Below are 14,048 nucleotides of genomic sequence, written 5' to 3'. Positions count from 1 at the left end.
CGAGGGCCGCCGAGGGGAGGGGCCTCACGTCACTCGGCGGCCCTGGCTCTGATTGGTCAGAACGTTCCGTCGCTTCTGATTGGCCGGGCCCAGTATCATCCCAGGGTGCTCTGCGGTGTCCTTTCTTTTCCGCGGCCGTGAAGCCTCGGAGGAGGTGAGTACACGCGAGCGTGGCGCCATCGCTGATTTCCGACACCATCCGGCCCCATCTGCCGTCCCCGGCGTCCGCCAGCCGCCGTCGGCGTCGGGCCGTGGCCCGGGCTCTGTGCGCGCGCCGGCGGGCCACCGCGCCCGGGCCCTAACTCGCTCCGCGTTCTCCCCGCTCCCCAGGCTAGTCGGCCTCAGCCATGGCGCCCAGCCGGAATGGCATGATCCTGAAGCCCCACTTCCACAAGGACTGGCAGCGGCGCGTGGCCACGTGGTTCAACCAGCCGGCGCGCAAGATCCGCAGGTGAGCCGCCCCCGAGCGAGCGCGCCCCCTTTCTCTGCGCGCGGAGGGCGGCCGGGACTCGCGCGCCCGGCCCGCTGCGGGAGGGGCGGCGGGTGACCGCCGCTCGGCTTCTGTCTGCGCAGACGCAAGGCCCGGCAGGCCAAGGCGCGCCGCATCGCCCCGCGCCCCGCGTCCGGCCCGCTCCGGCCGGTGGTGAGATGCCCCACGGTCAGGTACCACACCAAGGTGCGCGCCGGCAGGGGCTTCAGCCTGGAGGAGCTGAGGGTGAGTGTCGCCAGTCCGCGTCCTGAGTCCCACGGGTTGTCCCTCGTGGCCCACAGCCAAGTGATGACATTCTCCGGAATCGCTGCACTGCTGTGATGAAAATGCGCTTGAACCCTTTTCCATCTGACGGCTGGGCTCTCCCGGCAGGGGGTGGGCACCGGGGAGCCCTCGGGGCTTCATCTGTGTCTGTCTCGGGGCAGGTGGCCGGCATCCACAAAAAAGTGGCCCGGACCATTGGGATCTCGGTGGACCCGAGGCGGCGGAACAAGTGCACGGAATCCCTGCAGGCCAACGTACAGCGGCTCAAGGAGTACCGCTCCAAGCTCATCCTCTTCCCCAGGAAGCCCTCGGCCCCCAAGAAGGGAGACAGCTCTGTGAGTACCGGGGTCCCTCTGTGCCCAGCCGGGTGAGGGCGTGGAGGTCTCACTGTGGGTTTAGCTGGGCTGAGAAGAAAACATATCTGTCTGTAGCTTTTTATTTCTCCAAAACCGGGTCTTCGTGCAGGGTAGTAGAGAGTTGGTAGATAACTAGAAGAAAGCCTCTGAGAATCCACAAACTGATCGCTAGGACTGCCGAGATTCACGGCGGGCAAGAGTGGTGGCACTTGGAGTCAGCTGTTTCAGAATTGGGAAAGTGATTTTCCTGTTACTGACCTTTGTGTGAAATTAACAGTCCATCCATATGGGCTTGTGAGAGTTGTTGTACGTGTGTATCTGCTTCACACGTGGGTGGCTCATTTTCATCTGCCTGTGCCTGCCATCTACTAGATGGACAGGAATCCATCGGCAGACGGGGGCCCCCAGCCAGGGGCTACAGGCTTGGGGAGATGAGCTGAATCCATCTAACTCCCTTCTCACTGCAAACAGGCTGAAGAGCTCAAATTGGCCACCCAGCTGACCGGACCAGTCATGCCCATACGGAATGTAAGTGGGCATGTTTGGAGGGAGCAACTGAATGACAGGGCGGGGGTTGGGTTGGAGGGAGTCGGCCTGGCATCTGGGGCCCATGTTGAGATTTACAGGTTTGTGGAAAAGACCTTCCTTCCACCCTGGGGAGAGCCTCCTGCGTCTTAACAGATGGACTCCTCGAGGGAAGCTTTGTGCACTCTCACTTGTCACCACTCCCTCTGTTGGGTCCTTTTTCCCTTTTCGCTATTTGGAAAGGCCAGGCTGTAAGCAACTCTCGGCATGTTTGGTGATCCTGTAACCTGAGTGGCAATTGACCAGGCCCTTGAGGCTCCTGCGAGTGGGGCGTGGGCCTGAGCCTCCCCTTCTCCAGGTCCTGTCCAAGCACAGTGCCCCGCCCACCCGTCACATGACTTGGGGTTGTTTTAAATCCACAGGGGAGTGGTATAGCCTTTTGGTGGCCTCCATGTAGCCTTTCTTGGGTGGGCAGATACCCCTCCAAGTCCTCTCAGTTTGCTGACAGCTGCTTCTGGGCCTGTGCTCCGTTCCAGGTCTACAAGAAGGAGAAAGCCAGAGTCATCACAGAGGAAGAGAAGAACTTCAAGGCGTTCGCCAGTCTCCGCATGGCCCGTGCCAACGCCCGGCTCTTTGGCATCCGGGCAAAAAGGGCCAAGGAAGCTGCAGAACAGGATGTTGAAAAGAAAAAATAAAGTGCTCTTGGCAACTTGTGATAAACCTGCAGTGTCCACGTGACCTTCGTTGTGTAAGGAACTGGGGCCTGGGGAGCTTTCTCCTTGAGGGGAACCTGGAGCACGTTCTTGTCCCTCGTCACAGCAGGCCTGCTCTGAGGGAAGCAGGTTCGGGGTCTGGGAGGCTTGTGCTTAGTGAGTTTTCTTGTCGGAACCCTCCAGTCCTGCAGGTGCTGTGCATTCGGTACCAACTACCTCAGGTAATTTGCAGGACTATTAAACCACTATTCTCATCTCTAAAACTAGCAGTTTATAAGGTGCTGATTTGACGTCCATGCTCACTTTGTATGTTGGGAAGTCATGACCCACAGAAAGGTCAGCTGGCGTGGAGGCCTGGGGGTTGGAGCCTGATGAACCATCTGTGAGAGAGGGCACATGGGGGGCTGCCTCTGGACAGCCTGGAGACACTGGTTCCATTTGCTTTGTGCTCAGAGACCTGGCAAGGAGTTAAGAAGCTACCCGAGGGCAAGGTAGCTGCCCGTCTGCTGGAGCCCCGGCTGAGGTGCTCACAGGGTGGGGGGCAGAGAGGCCTCTGGGTGGGTGTGCAGGGCCGGGGTCCACTGTGCTAGTGTCCACCTGGGCAGAACTGTTTGTGGGTTGTAGGTGCATCTCCTGGACAGATAACCAAAGTACGTGTGCTGGTGTCACCCCCAGTGCCTGCAGTGGCCACCAGTGGGTGCTGGGGCATTTGTAGGAGACTAGCGTTGGTCTGGGCAGTTACAAATAATTTTTGTTTAATATTCCCAGGCTGTGTTTTTCCTTCTTTATTTTTAAGTTACGTGGTATTTTTTATTTTGGAGGGAAGGTATGCATCTTTGCATTTTAACCCATGGGAGTGTCACCCCTCCAGGATGAATTTTAATTTGATTCTGTATCCTGTAGTTGCTTTGTTGAAATGTAGATAATTGTGATATTTTTTTAAAAAATTGAAAATCTAATTCCCAGTTGATTCAAGTTGTTGTAGTTTACAGGGAAACTATAGTCATTTTAGGTTATTTAGGGTTTTTTTCTACTTTACTCAACTTAGGTCAAGCCAAAGAGTAGACTAAGGGGCAGCTGTGCGAAGGGCGAACAATCCTTTTTTCTTGATGTCTCGCATAGGTGGTTGCACTTGCCATTTTTTTCCTTGTATGTTTTCTGGATGTTACAGGAGAGAAATATGGTCTTTGCATCACAAAAGGTCCAGAGGAGAGGAGAGGCAACGGCCTCCCTTCCCTAACCCTGGCCTCTGTCCAGAGCAGTTCATGCCCAATTCCAGGAATTTCCCAGTGTCCTTGTTCTTTTTTGCTCTCTCAGCTAGAATCAGTTCTCAGTTGCTTAGAACTAGACCAGAGGAAACTGAATGAGCCGACCCACCTCTGACCTGCCTGGCATGGACCATCCTGGGGACCTGGACGGTGGAAGCTGGTGATGGAGCAGGTGTGGGTGGGCCAGGGAAGGTGGAAAGTGATGTGCGGGGAATTGTCTAAGAACAGATGGATGAGAGAACGGGCACTCGTTCAAGTATTTATTGAGTATCTGCTGTGTGCCAGACACAGTCCCAGGCTGCAGGGACATGGCAGTAACCAAAACAAACTATCTTACCTTTGTGGAGATTGCTTTCTGAAAGACCTCTGGCTCTCACTGTAGCGTGTTGGGTGCGTGTCAGCCTTGGGTAGCAGTGAGGACTGCTCAACAGGAGGACCATGGTCCAGGGCCTGGTGAAGGCCTGCAGCCCAGGAAGAGAGGGCTGGCCTTCCAGATTCACCTCTGGGCCCACCCTCCTGGGAACAGCTCAGAGCTTTCTCGGGGGTTACATCTGGGGAGGCTGAGGACCTGAGGAGCAGTGGGAAAGGTGTGTGTTAGGCCTTGGTTCCCACCCTCCAACTGTGGTGCCTCAGCTGGGCTCCCCTCCTTTGAAAGCCCCAGTTGCACAGTGCTGGGGGACGAACAGATGAAACAGTGCGTGGTTAGTTCCTGCCCTTTTGAAAATTTCCCCAGGAAGGATGGTGCTTCCAGCAGAGGAGGTAAAGCTGGGTCACTGTTGAAAGGGACTGAGGGGGGAGGGGCTGGGAGCGCCATCAAGGCGGCTCCTACCAAGGGTATCCTCAGAGCCCCCAGATGAGCCAGGCACGAGGAAAACCAGGCCTCCCTCAGCTGGACGGCCCACCCGGTGGACACTGCTGCCACCTGCCTCCCTGGCTGCACTGCCATCACCCCTTTGGGGACTTTGGGCAGCTGTCCTCGTGGTCTTCCCCTCCTGCCCTGGCCCAAGGTCCCACCTTTGTGTCCTTGTCTGTGCTGTCCCTGAAGTGTGGGCTGGACCCAGCAGCTTGCTTCTGCTTGAATGGAACAGAGGTGAAGGATGGTGGGCTGAGGTTGGGTTATGAAAGATTTCACTCCCCCAGGAAAGCAGGCTACCATCCTGGGAGCAGCAGTATTGGGTGCCCAGGGCCAGCCCTGTGCAGAGTGGCTCCTGGTCAGGGGAACCCAGGAGGGGGATAGCCAGACTTGGACAGTGTCCCTTGTTCCATCTGGCCCTGGGCAGGTGTCCTGACTATGACTTCACAGGGGTTCGGATGGCCCTGCCAACTTGAGAGGGGAGGGGTTGGTGCAACAAAGCTGCGGAGACACGGGGGGCCTGGAGGGTCAAGGGAGGTAAGAGTACTGGGTTCTGGGTGGAGACGGGGGTCCAGGTGGAATCCCCCTGCTGAGTGAGTGACCTCACAAAGGCCCTTGGACACCCCCTCCCCTCTCCAAGCCTGCCTGCCTGTCTGTGGTGTGGGGATGGAACAGGCCATGTGGGGATGAGAAGGCCCTCGGGGGGCCAGAGGACTGCCTTTGTCTCAGGGAAGAAGGTGCCCTGGGTAATGACCCCCTGGGGCGTCCAGAGGCCTCAGCAGCAGGTGGTGGGCGGGGTGAGGGGGAGGGGTTGTCTTCCTACAGCAGGGCTTGGAAGCAAGTCCTCCAGGACCACCCGAGGGCAGATGGGTGGGAGAGGGGGCTCTGAGGGCTAGAGCCGGGGCGCAGGGCCTCGGGGAGTGCTCAGGTGGACAGATCCCACCCCCACCCTGGGGGTCTGCTCACCCAGGGCTGCTTGCAGGTGGACAGAACCGAGGTGGTCCGGAGCAGCCTGCATCTGGTCTTCTCCAAGGTCTTCACACTGGAGTACTACTTTGAGGAGGTGCAGAAGCTGTGCTTTGAGGTCTACGACACCCATGGGCCCAGCAGCCTCAGCTACCAGGATGATGACCTCCTGGGGGGCATGGAGTACACCTTGGGGCAGGTGGGCGCCCGTCCCCTTGGGAGGGAGAGGGAGGAGGGCAGCATGGACACCTCAGCTGGTCCTGAGGGCCGGTGCGATGGCAGTGGTGGCCTGGGGACAGGGTGATTACACACAGACTGTGTACCACGTGGTCTGTCTGACTCCATAGTTCCTTAAAAAATTTTTTTGAGTTAAAAAAAATGTTATTTTGAACTGGGTAATACATTCATATGGACCTAAATTCAGAAAGTATAACAGGTACACCCTGGACCATATCTCCCTCGTGCCCTGTCCCCAGGTTCGTTACATCCTTCTGGAGAGATTTATTCTTAACAGAGCAAAGGAACATAGTTTTTTCTCTAGATAACACTTTTAAAAACACAAACGGCATATACTGTTCTGCAGCTTGCTTTTTTTCACTTCCATGACATAAGGGAGCCCTTCCCTTGTCTCTCCCCATGGCAGTGACCGGTCTGAGGTCCAGCTGCCACCTGAGGGACACTGCATCCTCTGGTGAGGTCATTCCCGATTAGCTCTACCATTGTCAGTGTAACGGGAGCTCTTGCCACCAGCCACCAGCCACCAGCCACCAGCCAGACTGCTTAGCACAGGCTCTGGGCCAAACACTCGATGTGTCACACATTAGATTCTCGTGAGTGCTCTGGGGGTGCTTCTTTTTTATTGAGGTGTAATTTACATACAGTAAGATGTGTAGACCTTGAGGGTTGGGATTGATGGGCTTAGACAATTGTATACACCTGACCATCACCCAGATCACACAGGACATTTTTGTCATCCAGCAGGTCCCCTGCTCCTCTCAATCCCCTTCCCCAATAGTTTTGCCTGTTTTAGAATTTCATGTCCATGAATCACACAGTATGTTCTCATTTGTGTCCGACTCCTTTTACCCAACGTGAAGCCTGTGTGACTCATCCCCATTGCTGCCTGGGTCGGAGCCGGCAGGGTAGAGCCTTCCATCAGATAAGAGGACCAAGATTTAGGCAGGGCACAGCCCCACGTGAAAGCAACAGGGAAGAGTTCTACCCAGTGTGGGCCTCTTACCTGCCCTCACGAGCATGGAAGATGACAACACACAGGGACACACATGCACGGGCACACGTGTATTGGCATGCAGGCACGGACAGACATGCATGCACACGTGGGTGCAGATCCACGGACACACACAGATACGTGTATGGACACATCTGGACATACACGTAAACTTTAGTTTATGGAAAGGACCCCCCAGAACTGCCAGGTCTGTGGGGTCATCAGGGGCGCTACAGTCAGTGGCCAAAGGCTAGGACCCTGGCTTCAGATTCCAGTGGTGCGCCCTTGAGCAAGTCCCTGACCTCTGCTTGAACCTCTTCTTCCTCATCTGGGAAACGGGGACCGTGACAAGGCCACCTCCGTGGGAGCTGAGGAGCTCACAGGAAGCATGGTCACTTGTCAAACCAGCTAAACCAACTATCCTATTACTCCTAATAGGAGAGCCCAGAAGTGAGTCTTCAAATGGGAGAATCTGGGGGGCCTGGCACGTGGCCCTTTTTGGCCTCTGCTTCCCCCACCTGGGATGGGTTTCTCTTCTGCACAGGGTGTTCCTGTGTGCTCGGAGCTGTTAGCCAGGCACATCCTGTTGGGGGTGGGGGGCGGTCCTCTGTCCCTTCTGTCTCAGCTCGTCGGACAGGAGCCTGTGTGGAGCAGGGTGAAGAGGGTCAGCAGTGCCATCACCCACCACGGCCATAGCTGAGGACTGTCTTCGCTGGCCAGTGGAAGGGGGGGAGTCCCCACACATACAAAGTCCCTGGTCCACCAGCAGCCACGAGGGTGGTCGTCCTCTATCTTGTTTGCAGACCACTCTGAGAGCTGCCCCTGGTGAGCCGGTGTTGCTGGCTGCACACAGCATTCCCGGGTCAACTCTTAGCCCAGTCAGGGGCTCATAGCCCAATGGGGAATGCAGCCCCGGGGGGCCTGGTGAGGGAGGGGGAGCCCTGGGCAGGGGGCTGAGACCCCAGGGAGGGAGCAGCCCGGGGGTCCTGGATGAGGCTGGGAACCCCCATGGCCGCTCGCTCGCTGGCCTTGGGCTGTGGTAGGGGCTGCGCTGTCCTTGGCCTGATCCATGGAGGGTGATGGGTTCCCAGGGCATGGCTTCTGCTGCAGGTCGTACACACGCGCTCACCAACATGACTCTGGGCGGTCTCCCAGAGCCTCCCATTCCTCACCTGATGCGTGGGCGGTGGGAGGGCCCAGGAGGCGGTGAGGTGCGCTGAGCTGAGGGCCTGGTGGAGCGAGAGAGGGCCACGGGCTGGCCGCTGCCAGGCGCCGAGGGCGTGGTGCCCTGGGTGGTAGGTTTGGGGAACCAGGCCACCGAGGGTGAGTGGGGGCGTTGGGGAGGAGGCAGGGAGACCCAGGGCGGGGTTAGGGTCCTCAGGGGAGCAGGTGCGGACCCCTCCCTGAGACTCTGACTTCCAGATCGTGGCCCAGAAGAAGGTGACCCGAGCACTGTTGCTGAAGTTCAGCAGGAACGCCGGCAAGTCCCCTATCACGGTGAGGCCCCGCCTTCCACCAGCCCCGCCCCCTGCAGGCCCGCGCCCCTTCCTCGCTGAGGCCGGGGCGTCCAGACGCCTGCCCGAGGCTGGACTGCAGCCGGGCAGGGAAGGGTGGGGTCAGGCCCCTCCTGCCCAGCCTGGAGCATTGGCGCTCTCCCTCTGCCCGGGTGATAGCCGGGGACATCTCTGGGAACAACGGCCATGTGGAGCTCTCCATGCCAGGAAGCTGGATGACAAGGTGAGGGGCGCCCCCCTGGGGCCCAGCTTTCCCTCCTGTCAGGAGGTGTAGACAGAGCTACACTGTGTCCGCAGGGAGACAGGTGGCTGAGGAGTGGGACGCACTCAGAGCCGTGGGTGGGGCTGCCCGTCCAGGCGGTTGTGCTGCTGTCAGGGTCCTGTACGTGTTGCTGCCGTCAGCTCATCCTCAGCTCCCTATGCCGGGCACTCAGGGAGGTCCCCGTCCAGACAGTGAAGGAATTGGATCTGAACTCGGTTCTGGTCCTGCTGGCTCCTCACATGGGGTAGGGGCACAGAGCAGGGGTCTGACCTGGCGTTGCCTGCTGCCTCCCCTGGATGGAGACTGAAGCGGGGGTGGGGCAGGTGGGGGGCAGGGTGGGAGCTGGACGCGGGGGAGCCAGGGACGCTCCAGAGGGGAGGGCGTTGCTCTTCGGGAGGGCTCTGCCCTCACAGCCAGCAAGTGGCGGAGCCTGGACCCCACCGCTTGCCAAGCACACCCTCTGCTCCCCTGCAGGACCTCTTCAGCGAGCCGGACCCCTTCCTGGAGCTGTACCGGATCCACGATGATCAGCGTGAGCTGCTGGCGTACAGGACGGAGGTGAGGGGTCCCTGGCCAGCACCCAGGGACAGCACGAAAGGACAGGGGAAGGAGCAGCCCCGGCCCTCCCTCATCTCCCTGGCCCCCCATGGCTGTAGGGTCTTGACCTCCAAAACCGCCATCCCCCTTTGAACAGAGAGTGGCCAGGTGGGCATGCAGCTTCTGTCCTAGAATGAAGAATCCGGATTTGTTGTCACTACCTGCCCGTAAAACAAGATTTCAGTTACACCAGTGGGAAGGCGTTTCTTTTTGAGATAAATTAATTTGAGTAAAAAAAGGCTATTTAAGGAAAAAGAAGTCCAGGTGGTCCAGTAATGTGGGGGGTTAGGAAGGTGGCTCCAGAAGGAACGAGGTTCGGAGACGCAGCTCTGGGTTCGCAGGGTCCTGCCTGGAGCCTGAGGCAGGACCTCCTGAGCCGCCCCTCCCGGTCCCCAGGTGGTGAAGAACGACCTGAGCCCCACCTGGCAGCCTTTCAAGGTGTCTCTGAGCAGCCTGTGCAGCTGTTAGGAGCTTCGGCCTCTGAAAGTGGGCGGGGCGGGGCCGGCTGGCGGAGGGTGGGTGCTGGGGAGGGGACAGGGCGGCTGGGGGCGGGACTGGGGCGGGGCTGGGGCAGGGCGAGTCCCTCCAGACCACACCTTCCTGGAGTTGAGGTACGTGGGGAGGGATGGTGGGAAGGGAGCGGCCTTCCTGCAGGGGCATGGAGACACCCAGGCTGGGGGCCTCAGAGGGGCAGGCGGGCTGAGGGGTCCCGGGGTCCCCAGTGCCTCGTCTGGGATTATGACTCCCGCGGGAAGCACGACTTCATCGGAGAATTCTCCACCACCTTCGCGGAGATGCAGAATGCCTTCGGGGAGGACCAGGTGAGAGCAGGGAGGGCCCGCCTGTCCCCCAGAATGCGCTGGGACGCTGGCCCTGGGCTGGGTTGCCCCAGAAATTGTTGTGATGGCTTTAGAGAGGCTAAAGATGATGACAGAGCAGGACACCCACACCCAGAAGGTGACTGGAGTAGGGACCACCAGCCTGTGGTGAAGTTGAAGTGACAGATGCCGGTGGGGCAGGGCTTTCAGGCCTTCCGTGCCCCTTGCGGTGGGTGTCTCTGCCTGTCCCTGTCCCCCAGGCCCAGTGGGACTATGTGAGCCTCAAGTACACGCAGAAGAAGCACAGTTCCAAGAACTCGGGGGTGGTCATCCTGGCAGACCTGAAGGTGGGCCTCGGCCCAGCCTGCAGCCCCTCCCCCCCGCAGTGGGTGGAGGGGGTGCTCCCGCCTCAGCTCTGCAGAGAGTGAGCCAGGCTGGGGTGGCCGGCCACTGCCTGGAACCCCCCGTAGTCAGATGGACCCTCACGGGCCCCCATCCCAGAGGTCTGGTGCCCCCAGTGTGTGGAGGTGGGAGGGATGGAGGGGAGGAGGAGACAGAAGGGAATAGATGGTGGGGGGAAGATGGGCATTCAGGCGGCCTGAGGGCCTGAGAGGAGGGGACTGAGGCTGCTGGGCTCCTGGGGGAGGGCAGGTCCCAGGAGCCCCAGAGGTCCCGACCCGAAGCCCTGGCCTCAGTGTTCCCGGGGTGCGGGTGCCGGACGTTCTACAGGGTGTACTCGTTCCGGGACTACATCATGGGCGGCTGCCAGATCCACTTCACGGTGAGTCCACGGACCGTCCGCACAGCCTGCTGGGTGCATCCCAGCAGGATGGGTGTCAGCGCCCGGGCCCCACCCCAGGGCTCCCAGCAGCCCCTCCCCACCTTGGATGTAACTCAGAGCCCGTCTGGCACCCAGGATGGATGGGTGCAGAAAAGGCCCTTCGGCAGGGCCTGCAGGTCCCTTCTGTGTGGCCTCTGCACTCCTTCTCGTGACAGCCAGAATGGCCTGAGGAAAGTGAGTGGGCGGGGGGCACACAGGGACCCCAGCTCAGGGCTTGCTCCTCCCAGGCCCTGCCTAGTTCCTCCCCCACCCCCGCCTCCACAGCCCCTGCTATAGAAGGAGGTGCCGAGGGTCCGCTGTGACCGCGCTGGCTCCCTGCAGCCGCTGGCTGGTCTTGCCCTCAGAGGCGCTGGCCAACCCTGGGGACCCAGGAGCTTTGGGGTTGGCACATCCCTTCTGTGATCCCGCCAACACAGTGCTGGGCCCTCGGGCTCACACCTCCGGGTTTCCCTGCAGCCCTGGGCGAGTGGCTCCCCAGGCCTTAGTTTCCCTTACCTGTCAGATGGGGGTGCAGGTGCCCACCCCAGCCCAGGAGGGAGGGGCTCCTGGGTCTTCGCACTGTGGCCTCTGCAGGTGGCCGTTGACTTCACAGCCTCCACTGGGGACCCCAGGAACAGCTGCTCCCTGCACTACATCAACCCCTTCCAGCCCCACGAGTACCGCAGGCCCTGGCGGCTGTGGGCGAGACCTGCCAGGACTACGACAGTTGTGCCAGCCCACCGCCTCCCAGGCTCTGCGAGGAGTGTGGGTCAGCACCCGCAGGGCCCGAGATGGGAGGTGGGGCCGCCCCCCAACCGTGGTCCCCTTGGTCCTTCACACAGACATGGCGTCTGAATCCCACCTCACAGACCGTAAACTGGGGCCGTGGCGGGGCAGAGCCCTCGCCTGGGAGGTGATGGGGGCAGAGGTCCCGCATCCCGTCGGCTCTGCCCCTGCCTGCCTGCACGCTGGGTGGCTTCTTCATGGCTCTGGGCCTCAGTTTCCCCCATGTGGCTCGGGGCGGGGCCTGGACCCCCGTAGAGTTTCATCCTGGTCTCCTGGCTCTGTCGGTATCTCTCCAAAGTGCCCGCACCCACCCCAAGGGAGATCAGGGACCCTGGGTGATGGGGCCGTCTCTCTTCCAGCGACAGGAGGCTCTCTGCTTTGGGGTTCTGAGCCTGGATCCCTCCCAAGTATGAGGTAGGCGAGCCCGGGTCCCAGGACCCCTGGCTGCTGCCTCTCCTGCTGGGAACCAGCTACCATGTGACCGGCGGTGGGCAGGTTGCAGGGACCGCCTGCCGGCCAGAGGGCTGACCTTTGACCTCCCAGCACTGCAGCCCTGTCAGGCAGAGGGGGCCATTAGTCTGGAACCTTCCAGTTAGAAAGGACATTCAACTGGCTTAAGCAGAAAACTTGGGCGGTGGGGTGGGGGGGGGGCGGATTTATTGGCTAATGCAACTCAGAAGCTTCAGGTCCCCCTGGCTCCATGGCTGGAGCGATGCCCGTCACTGGTCTGCCCTTCCGCCCTCTGTGCGAAGGGTCTTTGACCTTCTTCTCTTGAATGTTTTCTCTCGTCCAGATTTTTAGGAACGATTTCTGAGTGGTTTTGGTTTTTTCACGCTGGAAATGGACCTTTATTTGAAGCAAGTCCCAGTCTGTCTTCTGCAGATACACTGGGCACCGGGCCAGGCTGGACCAGAGTGTGTCCTTTCCAAACTCTGTTCCTTGAATCTCAGCAACTCTTCAGGGTGTGGGAGCCCCTTCCTACCCAGGGCCCACAGACCTCTCCTCCTCCGGCCTCAGACCTGGGTCAACCCCGGCTCCCCCAGCCTCGGTCTCCCCATCTGTAAGGTGTGGCCGTTCCAGTATCCGCCTCAGGGTCAAAGAGAGCACGTGCTTACAGTTCATTGTGATTGCGTGTGTGCGTGTGTACGCATGCGTGCGTGGGTTACGCTTCAGCAAATAACGCTTTTAGAAAAGCTTGGAAACCATGGTCACCCCCAGGCCATCTGGTTGGTGGACTTTGGAGTTTGAGTGGGGGGAGACGCAGCTGCCCTGCAGGGTCCCTGTGACCCCTCCCCGCTGTGTCCCCAGCAGTACTACATCCTGCTGATCCTGACAGACGGCGTGGTGGCCAACACGGCGGACACGCGTGAGGCCATCATGCGCGCCTCCCACCTGCCCGTGTCTATCATTGTGGGGATGGGCAACGCCGACTTCACCAACATGCAGGCCCTCGATGGCGACGACGGTGTCCTGCGCTCCCCACGGGGCGAGCCTGCCCTCTGTGACATCTTGCAGTTTGTGCCCTTCTGGGAGCTCAAGAGCGTGAGTGCTGGGCGGGTGGTCGGGCAGGTCCCTCGGGCAGCGCATTGGGGCCCCGGGCCCCCCGCCGTCCTGAGCAGCTTTCAGCCCCTAGAAACTTTTGCATTAGAGAAGTGTCACACGGATGCCCCAGAGGGCAGGGCTCCTCTCAGGCAGCTCCCCCCTCCCTTTGTGACGTGGTAAGAACTGCCTGTCCCGTGGACACACACTCACAGCTTCACTGGGGACCCGGGCCTCCCCTCCTGCCTCAGCCGCTTTGCCCTGTGCCCAGAGCAGGGTCACACCGGCCCAGAGGGGCCCACCTGTGCCACCCGCAGTGCCAGCGCGGACGGACTGCCCAGCGACCGCGGTCTCATCGTTAACACAGGCTCACCCGGCCGCCCACTGGGTGAATTCCTGGTCGTGGTCCCAGGAGCTGGTGCATGACCCATAGCGGGTGGAGGTCATGGTGTGAACGGCGGCTCTAGGGGAGGGGGCTGGGGGATGGGAAGCCGGTCGGAGGCACACTGTCCCCACCCGCAGGTGTCCCCTGCGGCGCTGGCCAAGAGTGTGCTTGCCGAGGCGCTCAGGCAGCTGGTTGAGTATTACAGCCACAAGGAATGCCTCTGAGAGACCTCGGCGAGACCAGCCCAGGCTCCACTCCGTGAGGACACACGGTAGGGGGCCGGCCAGGACTGTCCACCATCTGTCTCTAGCACCCTCCACCCTGACTCCCCAGGGGCCTCCTGTCCCCCAGCCTACACCCACCATTGGCTCCGGTGACCCTGCTGCCTGGTGGGCCAGCCTCCCTCCGGGCCCCAGGGCTGAAGGAGGGACAGGTCCCCCTGGGCACGCCTGACCCTGCCTGAGCCTGGTGGGTGGGGGAGGGGGTCTGGGGGATTCCTGCTTTGCATCTGATCTTCATGGGGGAGGGGGCAGCAGGCAGCGCCCTGTCTCTGAGAAAACCCAGACCCCCCTGGACACCCATCCCTATAGCCAGATTCCTCTTTGTCCCAGCTGCATCCCCTTGTCTCTCGGTGTCTGTGGGGTCTCTGGGGGTGGGGGCAGGA

General features: G+C 60.4%; 2 protein-coding genes and 1 non-coding gene across 3 annotated transcripts; all 3 read left to right on the top strand.

Annotated features, from left to right (window-relative positions):
* Positions 1–67: 67 nt before the first annotated feature.
* Positions 68–2,355, top strand: RPL13 (ribosomal protein L13). Its single transcript, XM_068527415.1, has 6 exons — positions 68–154; positions 331–451; positions 574–715; positions 916–1,089; positions 1,582–1,638; positions 2,172–2,355. The coding sequence occupies exons 2-6, from the start codon at positions 348–350 to the stop codon at positions 2,328–2,330; spliced, it is 636 nt and encodes a 211-aa protein (XP_068383516.1). The 5' UTR covers positions 68–154; positions 331–347; the 3' UTR covers positions 2,331–2,355.
* LOC137754039 (small nucleolar RNA MBII-202) lies at positions 777–860 on the top strand. Its single transcript, XR_011071717.1, has one exon. It is a non-coding gene; the product is annotated as a small nucleolar RNA MBII-202 (small nucleolar RNA).
* Positions 2,356–4,469: 2,114 nt separating the features above from the next.
* CPNE7 (copine 7) lies at positions 4,470–13,843 on the top strand. The gene is given in 16 exon segments (XM_068528806.1): positions 4,470–4,716; positions 5,199–5,266; positions 5,452–5,634; positions 8,086–8,160; positions 8,306–8,375; positions 8,378–8,400; positions 8,914–8,997; positions 9,433–9,522; positions 9,759–9,857; positions 10,115–10,202; positions 10,577–10,635; positions 11,269–11,353; positions 11,356–11,398; positions 11,817–11,986; positions 12,710–13,002; positions 13,522–13,843. Coding segments are annotated over 16 exon segments (1,764 nt in total). The 3' UTR covers positions 13,609–13,843.
* Positions 13,844–14,048: the final 205 nt, after the last annotated feature.

The sequence above is a fragment of the Eschrichtius robustus genome, chromosome 19, assembly GCF_028021215.1.
Source record: "Eschrichtius robustus isolate mEscRob2 chromosome 19, mEscRob2.pri, whole genome shotgun sequence".
Classification (NCBI taxonomy): domain Eukaryota; kingdom Metazoa; phylum Chordata; class Mammalia; order Artiodactyla; family Eschrichtiidae; genus Eschrichtius; species Eschrichtius robustus.
The sequence above is the reverse complement of the archived record's forward strand: the minus strand, read 5'-3'. Positions and strand labels throughout refer to the sequence as shown.